The 12,500-nt window shown below is 59.2% G+C and overlaps 2 protein-coding genes across 2 annotated transcripts in view; both read left to right on the plus strand.

The window, feature by feature from the left end:
- Positions 1–12,500, plus strand: part of LOC144488590 (phosphoenolpyruvate carboxykinase [GTP], mitochondrial-like) — a 50,014-nt gene that overhangs the window by 2,448 nt on the left and 35,066 nt on the right. The window lies entirely within an intron of this gene.
- On the plus strand, positions 7,641–11,290 carry LOC144488591 (uncharacterized). The gene is made up of 3 exons (XM_078206648.1): positions 7,641–8,747; positions 9,278–10,249; positions 11,286–11,290. Coding segments are annotated over exons 1-3 (978 nt in total). The 5' UTR covers positions 7,641–8,746.

Genomic DNA, 12,500 nt, shown 5'->3' on the forward strand with positions numbered 1-12,500 from the left:
GAGGGAGCGCCGCACTGTGGGAGGGTCAGTGCTGAGGGAGCGCCGCACTGAGGGAGGGTCAGTGCTGAGGGAGCGCCGCACTGCGGGAGGGTCAGTGCTGAGGGAGCGCCGCACTGCGGGAGGGTCAGTGCTGAGGGAGCGCCGCACTGCGGGAGGGTCAGTGCTGAGGGAGCGCCGCACTGTGGGAGGGTCAGTGCTGAGGGTGCGCCGCACTGTGGGAGGGTCAGTGCTGAGGGAGCGCCGCACTGTGGGAGGGTCAGTGCTGAGGGAGCGCCGCACTGTGGGAGGGTCAGTGCTGAGGGAGCGCCGCACTGTGGGAGGGTCAGTGCTGAGGGAGCGCCGCACTGTGGGAGGGTCGGTGCTGAGGGAGCGCCGCACTGTGGGAGAGTCAGTGCTGAGGGAGTGCCGCACTGTGGGAGGGTCGGTGCTGAGGGAGCGCCGCACTGTGGGAGAGTCAGTGCTGAGGGAGCGCCGCACTGTGGGGAGGGTCAGTGCTGAGGGAGCGCCGCACTGTGGGGAGGGTCAGTGCTGAGGGAGCGCCGCACTGTGGGAGGGTCAGTGCTGAGGGAGCCCCGCACTGTGGGAGGGTCAGTGCTGAGGGAGCGCCGCACTGTGGGAGGGTCAGTGCTGAGGGAGCGCCGCACTGTGGGAGGGTCAGTGCTGAGGGAGCGCCGCACTGTGGGGAGGGTCAGTGCTGAGGGAGCGCCGCACTGTGGGAGGGTCAGTGCTGAGGGAGCGCCGCACTGTGGGAGGGTCAGTGCTGAGGGAGCGCCGCACTGTGGGAGGGTCAGTGCTGAGGGAGCGCCGCACTGTGGGAGGGTCAGTGCTGAGGGAGCGCCGCACTGTGGGAGGGTCAGTGCTGAGGGAGCGCCGCACTGTGGGAGGGTCAGTGCTGAGGGAGCGCCGCACTGTGGGAGGGTCAGTGCTGAGGGAGTGCCGCACTGTGGGAGGGTCAGTGCTGAGGGAGCGCCGCACTGTGGGAGACCTCAATAATGAAGTAACATTCCAGAATAACTCATCCTCGTGTCGTGAATGTTTCTGGGATGTTGCTGTGCCTTCTCATTGCTAATTGACTGTTGCTGCTATCCCAGGAATGTCACTGGCTGTGGGAATATTCACATTGGAACATTCCATGCCCGCAGGCTGTGCCCTCTCTGCCTGGCACACTCTGTGCCCAGGCCTGCCCCAGTTTAATGGCTTTCCAACTGCACAGAAAGAGGCCATTCAGCCCATCACTTTGGCCCCAGCACATGAAGCCCCTCACAGTTCGATTCCCGTCGTGCACTGCTCCCTCCCGAACCCTGTGTCGCCGTGGCATCTCGACGCTATTTAACTGTTGTGAGAGATTCTCTCTGCCGCTCCCACCCTCTCCCGGCAGCGAGCTCCAAGTTCCCACCACACTCTGGGTGAAAAAGGTTTCCCCCGGAACGCGGCACCCCCCTCCCCCTCATCCGCCCCCCCCCCTCCCCCTCATTCCCCCCCCCCCCCTCCCCCTCGATCGACACACCAACCATGAACATTCGCGTCCTCCACCACTGCCGCAGTGTGTCCCGTGTCCATAGCGTCATCAAGAGTCAGAGAGGTTTACAGCATGGAAACAGGCCCTTCGGCCCAACTTGTTCATGCCGTCCCCTTTTCTTTTAACCCCAAAGCTAGTCCCAATTGCCCGTGTTTGGCCCATATCCCTCTCTACCCATCTTACCCATGTCACTGTCTAAATGCTTTTTAAGAGACAAAATTGTACCCGCCTCTACTACTGCCTCTGGCAGCTCGTTCCAGACACTCACCACCCTCTGTGTGAAAAAACTGCCCCTCTGGACCCTTTTGTATCTCTCCCCTCTCACCTTAAACCTATGCCCTCGAGTTTTAGACTCCCCTACCTTTGGGAAAAGATGTTGACTATCTCGCTGATCTGTGCCCCTCATTATTTTATAGACCTCTATAAGATCACCCCTCAGCCTCCTACGCTCCAGAGAAAAAAGTCCCAGTCTATCCAGCCTCTCCTTATAACTCAATCCATCAAGTCCCGGTAGCATCCTAGTAAATCTCTTCTGCGCTCTTTCTAGTTTAATAATATCCTTTCTATAATAGGGTGACCAGAACTGTACACAGTATTCCAAGTGTGGCCTTACCAATGTCTTGTACAACTTCAACAAGATGTCCCAACTCCTGTATTCAATGTTCTGACCGATGAAACCAAGCGTGCCGAATGCCTTCTTCACCACTCTGTCCACCTGTGACTCCACTTTCAAGGAGCTATGAACCTGTACCCCTAGATCTCTTTGTTCTGTAACTCTCCCCAATGCCCTACCATTAACTGTGTAAGTCCTGCCCTGGTTCGATCGACCAAAATGCATCACCTTGTATTTATCTAAATTAAACTCCATCCGCCATTCGTCAGCCCACTGGCCCAATTGATCAAGATCCCGTTGCAATTGGAGATAACTTTCTTCACTGTCCACTATGCCACCAATCTTGGTGTCATCTGCAAACTTACTAACCATGCCTCCTATATTCTCATCCAAATCATTAATATAAATGACAAATAACAGTGGGCCCAGCACTGATCCCTGAGGCACACCGCTGGTCACAGGCCTCCAGTTTGAAAAACAACCCTCGACAACCCTCTGTCTTCTGTTGTCAAGCCAATTTTGTAACCACACCGCATGCATCGTAACGACTCGCCGAGGCTCCTTCGATAGCCCCTTCCAAACCCGCCACCTCTATCATCTAGAAGGACAAGCAGTGGGGGGGCGAACAGCAGATATCTGGGGAACACCAACACCTGGAGCTTCCCCCTCCGAGTCACTCACTATCCCCGACTTGGAATCATATTGCTGGTTCCCTCAAAATCCCGGAAGTCCTTCCCGAACTGGGGCGTAGGAGGCTGAGGGGTGATCTTATAGAGGTCTATAAAACAATGAGGGGCACAGATCAGCTAGATAGTCAATATCTTTTCCCAAAGGTAGGGGAGTTTAAAACTAGAGGGCATAGGTTTAAGGTGAGAGGGGAGAGATACAGAAGGGTCCAGAGGGGCAATTTTTCCACACAGAGGGTGGTGAGTGTCTGGAACGAGCTGCCAGAGGTAGTAGTAGAGGCGGGTACAATTTTGTCTTTTAAACAGCGTTTAAAAGAGCTGTGAAGAAGGCCTATAGTGTGTTAGCTTTTATTAACAGGGGGTTGGAGTTTAAGAGCCATGGGGTTATGCTGCAACTGTACAGGACCTTGGTGAGACCACATTTGCAATATTGTGTGCAGTTCTGGTCACCTCACTATAAGAAGGATGTGGAAGCGCTGGAAAGAGTGCAGAGGGGATTTGCCAGGATGCTGCCTGGTTTGGAGGGTAGGTCTTATGAGGAAAGGTTGAGGGTGCTGGGGCTGTTCTCTCTGGATCGGAGGAGGCTGAGGGGAGGTTTATAAAATGATGAAGGGGATAGATAGAGTGAACGTTCAAAGACTATTTCCTCGGGTGGATGGAGCTATTACAAGGGGGCATAACTATAGGGTTCATGGTGGGAGATATAGGAAGGATATCAGAGGTAGGTTCTTTACGCAGAGAGTGGTTGGGGTGTGGAATGGACTGCCTGCAGTGATAGTGGAGTCAGACACTTTCGGAACATTTAAGCGGTTATTGGATAGGCACATGGAGCACACCAGGATGATAGGGAGTGGGATAGCTTGATCTTGGTTTCAGATAAAGCTCGGCACAACATCGTGGGCCGAAGGGCCTGTTCTGTGCTGTACTGTTCTATGTTCTATGTTTAGACAGTTACATGGGTACGATGGGTATAGAGGGATATGGGCCAAATGCGGGCAATTGGGATTAGCTTAGGGGTTAGAAAAATATGGGCAGCATGGACAAGTTGGGCCGAAGGGCCTGTTTCCATGCTGTAAACCTCTATGACTCTATAACAGCGCCGTGGCTGTACCTACACCGCACACTGCTGCGGGTTCAAGATGGCGGCTCACCAACCACCTTCTCCAGGGGCCAAATGCTGGGGTCTGGCCATCAACGCCCCACACCCCGATACTCAACCTGAAACTGGAATAAGAGGGCCCAAGCCTTGGTGCACAGTCGTAGTGGCCACTTTTAGGAAGGGTTTCAGGGTCCCTTCATAAGGTCTCTGAAGGATTCTACCATTTACTGTATAATTCCTACATGCATTGGACCTTCCAAATGCATGACCAGAAGACATAGGAGCAGAATGAGGCCACTCGGCCCATCGAGTCTGCTCCGCCATTCGATCATGGCTGATATTTTCCTCATCCCCATTCTCCTGCCTTTTCCCCTGATCCCTTTATTAATCAGGAACCTATCTATCTCTGTCTTAAAGACACTCAATGACCCAGCCTCCACAGCCTTCTGCGGCAAAGACTTCCACAGATTCACCACTCTCTGGCTGAAGGAATTCCTCCTCATCTCTGTTTTAAAGGATCGTCCCTTTAGCCTGAGGTTGTGCCCTCTGGTTCTAGTTTTTCCCACTAGTGGAAACATCCTCTCCACGTCCACTCTATCCAGGCCTCGCAGTATCCTGTAAGTTTCAATAAGATCCCCCCCTCATCCTTCTGAACTCCAACGAGTACAGACCCAGAGTCCTCAACCGTTCCTCATACGACAAGCTCTTCATTCCAGGGATCATTCTTGTGAACCTCCTCTGGACCCTTTCCAAGGCCGGCACATCCTTCCTTAGATACGGGGCCCAAAACTGCTCACAAATGGTGTCTGACCAGAGCCTTATACAGCCTCAGAAGTCCATCCCTGCCCTTGTATTCTAGCCCTCTCGACATGAATGCTAACATTGCGTTTCCCTTCCTAACTGCCGACTGAACCTGCACGTTAACCTGAAGAGAATCTTGAACAATGACTCCCAAGTCCCTTTGTGTTTCTGATTTCCGAAGCATTTTCCCCATTCAGAAAATAGTCTCTGCCTCCATTCCTCCTTCCAAAGTGATAACCTCACACTTTCCCACATTGTATTCCATCTGCCACTTCTTTGCCCACTCTCCGAACCTGTCCAAGTCCTTCCGCAGCCCCCCTGCTTCCTCAATACTACCTGGCCCTCTGCATGTCCTTGCATGACCCCATAACCTCACATCTACCCATTGAATAGTCCACTTGGCCAACCTAACCAGATCATCCTGAAAGACCTCTGCATCCTCCTCACAGCTCACCCTCCCACCCAACTTGGTATCATGACAGAGCTGTCGTGATCGAGAAAGTTCGGATCGAAAGAGCGATGGGAACAGATTCAGGCTGGGTCCTCGGAGACGTATTTGATTTGCTGTTGATTCGATCTGATTTATTATTGTCACATGTATTGGGATACAGTGAAAAGTATTGTTTCTTGCGCGCTTTACAGGCAAAGCATACCGTTCATAGAGAAGGAAAGGAGAGGGTGCAGAATGTAGTGTTACAGTCACAGCTCGGGTGTAGAGAAAGATCAACTTAATGCGAGGTCGGTCCATTCAAAAGTCTGACGGCAGCAGGGAAGAAGCTGTTCTTGAGTCGGTCAGTGCGTGACCTCAGACTTTTGTATTTTTCCCGATGGAAGAAGGTGGAAGAGAGAATGTCCGGGGTGTGTGGGGGGGTCCTTAATTATGCCGGCTGCTTTTCCCTGAGGCAGCGGGAAGTGTAGACAGAGTCAATGGATGGGAGGCTGGTTTGCGTGATGGATTGGGCTACATTCACGACCCTTTTGTAGTTCCTTGCGGTCTTGGACAGAGCAGGAGCCCCATACCAAGCTGTGATACAACCAGAAAGAATGCTTTCTATGGGGCATCTGTAAAAGTTGGTGAGAGTCGTAGCTGACATGACAAATTTCCTTAGTCTTCTGAGAAAGTAGAGGTGTTGGTGGGGCTTTCTTAACGATAGTGTCGGCATGGGGGGGACCAGGACAGGTTGTTGGTGATCTGGACACCTAGAAACCTGAAGCTCTCGACCCTTTCTACTTCGTCCCCCGTAGATGTAGACAGGGGGATGTTCTCCTTTACGCTTCCTGTCCGGGAGACGTGGGAGAGGGGTATCGGCAGATAGGGACGAGTGGGCACGCGGGAGAGATCTCTGTCAATGAGCTAGCAGCTCCCAGATGGGCAGAATTGCCTCCTCCCAATGCTGTAGGAGCCCAGAGCTCTTTGATAATCATCCTTACTGATCTGTCCCCTAAGCAAATCCGCACAGAACCTTTGACTCCAAGGTCCATCTGGCGAGTCGGGGGAGTTAATGATTAATATGGCCCGGTTAATATTGAACAATGGTTCATTTGTGAGTGCGGGAGGCATTAGGGTCAAGGAAACACTGACAGTGCTCTGTAACGACCTAACACGGGGGCAAAGCTCGCAAACCTTTCCACATTCTCCCTGGGAAGTGGGAGTGGCGCTCCCTCAGCACTGACCCTCCCACAGTGCGGCGCTCCCTCAGCACTGACCCTCCCACAGTGCGGCACTCCCTCAGCACTGACCCTCCCACAGTGCGGCGCTCCCTCAGCACTGACCCTCCCACAGTGCGGCACTCCCTCAGCGCTGACCCTCCCACAGTGCGGCGCTCCCTCAGCACTGACCCTCCCACAGTGCGGCACTCCCTCAGCACTGACCCTCCCACAGTGCGGCGCTCCCTCAGCACTGACCCTCCCACAGTGCGGCGCTCCCTCAGCACTGACCCTCCCACAGTGCGGCGCTCCCTCAGCACTGACCCTCCCACAGTGCAGCGCTCCCTCAGCACTGACCCTCCCACAGTGCGGCGCTCCCTCAGCACTGACCCTCCCACAGTGCGGCGCTCCCTCAGCACTGACCCTCCCACAGTGCGGCGCTCCCTCAGCACTGACCCTCCCACAGTGCGGCGCTCCCTCAGCACTGACCCTCCCACAGTGCGGCGCTCCCTCAGCACTGACCCTCCCACAGTGCGGCGCTCCCTCAGCACTGACCCTCCCGCAGTGCGGCGCTCCCTCAGCACTGACCCTCCCACAGTGCGGCGCTCCCTCAGCACTGACCCTCCCACAGTGCGGGGCTCCCTCAGCACTGACCCTCCCACAGTGCGGCGCTCCCTCAGCACTGACCCTCCCACAGTGCGGCGCTCCCTCAGCACTGACCCTCCCACAGTGCGGCGCTCCCTCAGCACTGACCCTCCCACAGTGCGGCGCTCCCTCAGCACTGACCCTCCCACAGTGCGGCGCTCCCTCAGCACTGACCCTCCCGCAGTGCGGCGCTCCCTCAGCACTGACCCTCCCACAGTGCGGCGCTCCCTCAGCACTGACCCTCCCACAGTGCGGGGCTCCCTCAGCACTGACCCTCCCACAGTGCGGCGCTCCCTCAGCACTGACCCTCCCACAGTGCGGCGCTCCCTCAGCACTGACCCTCCCATCAGTGCGGCGCTCCCTCAGCACTGACCCTCCCACAGTGCGGCGCTCCCTCAGCACTGACCCTCCCACAGTGCGGCGCTCCCTCAGCACTGACCCTCCCACAGTGCGGCGCTCCCTCAGCACTGACCCTCCCACAGTGCGGCGCTCCCTCAGCACTGACCCTCCCACAGTGCGGCGCTCCCTCAGCACTGACCCTCCCACAGTGCGGCGCTCCCTCAGCACTGACCCTCCCACAGTGCGGCGCCCCCTCAGCACTGACCCTCCCACAGTGCGGCGCTCCCTCAGCACTGACCCTCCCACAGTGCGGCGCTCCCTCAGCACTGACCCTCCCACAGTGCGGCGCTCCCTCAGCACTGACCCTCCCACAGTGCGGCGCTCCCTCAGCACTGACCCTCCCACAGTGCGGCGCTCCCTCAGCACTGACCCTCCCACAGTGCGGCGCTCCCTCAGCACTGACCCTCCCACAGTGCGGCGCTCCCTCAGCACTGACCCTCCCACAGTGCGGCGCTCCCTCAGCACTGACCCTCCCACAGTGCGGCGCTCCCTCAGCACTGACCCTCCCACAGTGCGGCGCTCCCTCAGCACTGACCCTCCCACAGTGCGGCGCTCCCTCAGCACTGACCCTCCCACAGTGCGGCGCTCCCTCAGCACTGACCCTCCCACAGTGCGGCGCTCCCTCAGCACTGACCCTCCCCACAGTGCGGCGCTCCCTCAGCACTGACCCTCCCCACAGTGTGGCGCTCCCTCAGCACTGACCCTCCCACAGTGCGGCGCTCCCTCAGCACTGACCCTCCCACAGTGCGGCGCTCCCTCAGCACTGACCCTCCCACAGTGCGGCGCTCCCTCAGCACTGACCCTCCCACAGTGCGGCGCTCCCTCAGCACTGACCCTCCCACAGTGCGGCGCTCCCTCAGCACTGACCCTTCCACAGTGCGGCGCTCCCTCAGCACCGACCCTCCCACAGTGCGGCGCTCCCTCAGCACTGACCCTCCCACAGTGCGGCGCTCCCTCAGCACTGACCCTCCCACAGTGCGGCGCTCCCTCAGCACTGACCCTCCCACAGTGCGGCGCTCACTCAGCACTGACCCTCCCACAGTGAGGCGCTCCCTCAGCACTGACCCTCCCACAGTGCGGCGCTCCCTCAGCGCTGACCCTCCCACAGTGCGGCGCTCCCTCAGCACTGACCCTCCCACAGTGCGGCGCTCCCTCAGCACTGACCCTCCCACACTGCGGCGCTCCCTCAGCACTGACCCTCCCACAGTGCGGCGCTCCCTCAGCACTGACCCTCCCACAGTGCGGCGCTCCCTCAGCACTGACCCTCCCACAGTGCGGCGCTCCCTCAGCACTGACCCTCCCACAGTGCGGCGCTCCCTCAGCACTGACCCTCCCACAGTGCGGCGCTCCGTCAGCACCGACCCTCCCACAGTGCGGCGCTCCCTCAGCACTGACCCTCCCACAGTGCGGCGCTCTCTCAGCACTGACCCTCCCACAGTGCGGCGCTCCCTCAGCACCGACCCTCCCACAGTGCGGCGCTCCCTCAGCACTGACCCTCCCACAGTGCGGCGCTCCCTCAGCACCGACCCTCCCACAGTGGGGCGCTCCCTCAGCACTGACCCTCCCACAGTGCGGCGCTCCCTCAGCACTGACCCTCCCACAGTGCGGCGCTCCCTCAGCACTGACCCTCCCACAGTCCGGCGCTCCCTCAGCACTGACCCTCCCACAGTGCGGCGCTCCCTCAGCACTGACCCTCCCACAGTGCGGCGCTCCCTCAGCACTGACCCTCCCACAGTGCGGTGCTCCCTCAGCACCGACCCTCCCACAGTGCGGCGCTCCCTCAGCACTGACCCTCCCACAGTGCGGCGCTCCCTCAGCACTGACCCTCCCCACAGTGAGGCGCTCCCTCAGCACTGACCCTCCCACAGTGCGGCGCTCCCTCAGCACTGACCCTCCCACAGTGCGGCGCTCCCTCAGCACTGACCCTCCCACAGTGCGGCGCTCCCTCAGCACTGACCCTCCCACAGTGCGGCGCTCCCTCAGCACTGACCCTCCCACAGTGCGGCGCTCCCTCAGCACTGACCCTCCCACAGTGCGGTGCTCCCTCAGCACCGACCCTCCCACAGTGAGGCGCTCCCTCAGCACTGACCCTCCCACAGTGCGGCGCTCCCTCAGCACTGACCCTCCCACAGTGCGGCGCTCCCTCAGCACTGACACTCCCACAGTGCGGCGCTCCCTCAGCACCGACCCTCCCACAGTGCGGCGCTCCCTCAGCACCGACCCTCCCACAGTGCGGCGCTCCCTCAGCACTGACCCTCCCACAGTGCGGCGCTCCCTCAGCACTGACCCTCCCACAGTGCAGCGCTCCCTCAGCACTGACCCTCCCACAGTGTGGCGCTCCCTCAGCACTGACCCTCCCACAGTGCGGCGCTCCCTCAGCACTGACCCTCCCACAGTGCGGCGCTCCCTCAGCACTGACCCTCCCACAGTGCGGCGCTCCCTCAGCACTGACCCTCCCACAGTGCGGCGCTCCCTCAGCACTGACCCTCCCACAGTGCGGCGCTCCCTCAGCACTGACCCTCCCACAGTGCGGCGCTCCCTCAGCACTGACCCTCCCACAGTGCGGCGCTCCCTCAGCACCGACCCTCCCACAGTGCGGCGCTCCCTCAGCACTGACCCTCCCACAGTGCGGCGCTCCCTCAGCGCTGACCCTCCCACAGTGCGGCGCTCCCTCAGCACTGACCCTCCCACAGTGAGGCGCTCCCTCAGCACTGACCCTCCCACAGTGCGGCGCTCCCTCAGCGCTGACCCTCCCACAGTGCGGCGCTCCCTCAGCACTGACCCTCCCACAGTGCGGCGCTCCCTCAGCACTGACCCTCCCACAGTGCGGCGCTCCCTCAGCACCGACCCTCCCACAGTGCGGCGCTCCCTCAGCACTGACCCTCCCACAGTGCGGTGCTCCCTCAGCACCGACCCTCCCACAGTGCGGGCGCTCCCTCAGCGCTGACCCTCCCACAGCGGCGCTCCCTCAGCGCTGACCCTCCCACAGTGCGGCGCTCCCTCAGCACTGACCCTCCCACAGTGCGGCGCTCCCTCAGCACTGACCCTCCCACAGTGCGGCGCTCCCTCAGCACTGACCCTCCCACAGTGCGGCGCTCCCTCAGCACTGACCCACAGTGCGGCGCTCCCTCAGCACTGACCCACAGTGCGGCGCTCCCTCAGCACTGACCCTCCCACAGTGCGGCGCTCCCTCAGCACTGACCCTCCCACAGTGCGGCGCTCCCTCAGCACTGACCCTCCCACAGTGCGGCGCTCCCTCAGCACCGACCCTCCCACAGTGCGGCGCTCCCTCAGCACCGACCCTCCCACAGTGCGGCGCTCCCTCAGCACCGACCCTCCCACAGTGCGGCGCTCCCTCAGCACCGACCCTCCCACAGTGCGGCGCTCCCTCAGCACCGACCCTCCCACAGTGCGGCGCTCCCTCAGCACTGACCCTCCCACAGTGCGGCGCTCCCTCAGCACTGACCCTCCCACAGTGCGGCGCTCCCTCAGCACTGACCCTCCCACAGTGCGGCGCTCCCTCAGCACCGACCCTCCCACAGTGCGGCGCTCCCTCAGCACCGACCCTCCCACAGTGCGGCGCTCCCTCAGCACTGACCCTCCCACAGTGCGGTGCTCCCTCAGCACCGACCCTCCCACAGTGCGGCGCTCCCTCAGCACTGACCCTCCCACAGTGCGGCGCTCCCTCAGCACTGACCCTCCCACAGTGCGGCGCTCCCTCAGCACTGACCCTCCCACAGTGCGGCGCTCCCTCAGCACTGACCCACAGTGCGGCGCTCCCTCAGCACTGACCCTCCCACAGTGCGGCGCTCCCTCAGCACTGACACTCCACTTTGGAGTTGTGGCCTTGAATCTAATGCGTTTCTGTTTCCTCAGGGTAGATTCAGAAAGAATGTTCCCGATGGTGGGGGGAGTCCAGAACCAGGGGGTCATAGTTTGAGGATAAGGGGTAGACCATTTAGGACTGAGGGGAGGAGAAGTTTCTTCACCCAGAGGGCGGTGAATGTGTGGAATTCACTCCCACAGAAAGTAGTTGAGGCCAAAACGTTGTGTGATTTCAAGAAGGAATTAGATCTCGCTCTTGGGGCTAAAGGGATCGAGGGATATGGGGGGAAGGGGGGATCAGGATATTACGTAGAGACATAGAAACTAGAAGCAGGAGGAGGCCATTCAGCCCCTCGAGCCTGTTCGCCATTCATTATGATCATGGGTGGAATTTGGAAGGATGAGGGGGGGGATCTTATTGAAACTTACAGGATACTGCGTGGCCTGGATAGAGTGGACGTGGAGAGGATGTTTCCACTAGTCGGAAAAACTAGAACCAGAGGGCACAACCTCAGGCTAAAGGGACGATCCTTTAAAACAGAGATGAGGAGGAATTTCTTCAGCCAGAGAGTGGTGAATCTGTGGAACTCTTTGCCGCAGAAGGCTGTGGAGGCCAGGTCATTGAGTGTCTTTAAGACAGAGGTATCCGATTTGATTTATTATTGTCACCTGTATTGGGACACAGTGAAAAGTATTGTTTCTTGCGCGCTATACAGACAAAGCATACCGTTCATAGAGAAGGAAAGGAGAGGGTGCAGAATGTAGTGTTACAGTCACAGCTAGGGTGTAGAGAAAGATCAACTCAATGCGAGGTCGGTCCATTCAAAAGTCTGACGGCAGCAGCAGGGAAGAAGCTGTTCTTGAGTCGGTCGGTGCGTGACCTCAGACTTTTGTACCTTTTTCCTGACGGAAGAAGGTGGAAGAGAGAATGTCCGGGGTGCGTGGGGGGGTCCTTAATTATGCTGGCTGCTTTTCCCTGAGGCAGCGGGAAGTGTAGACAGAGTCAATGGATGGGAGGCTGGTTTGCGTGATGGATTGGGCTACATTCACGACCCTTTTGTAGTTCCTTGCGGTCTTGGGCAGAGCAGGAGCCCCAGACCAAGCTGTGATACAACCAGAAAGAATGCTTTCTATGGAGCATCTGTAAAAGTTGGTGAGAGTTGTAGCTGACATGCCAAATTTCCTTAGTCTCCTGAGAAAGTAGAGGCGTTGGTGGGCTTTCTTAACCATAGTGTCGGCATGGGGGGGACCAGGACAGGTTGTTGG

The sequence above is a fragment of the Mustelus asterias genome, unplaced genomic scaffold (assembly GCF_964213995.1).
Source record: "Mustelus asterias unplaced genomic scaffold, sMusAst1.hap1.1 HAP1_SCAFFOLD_1685, whole genome shotgun sequence".
NCBI lineage: Eukaryota > Metazoa > Chordata > Chondrichthyes > Carcharhiniformes > Triakidae > Mustelus > Mustelus asterias.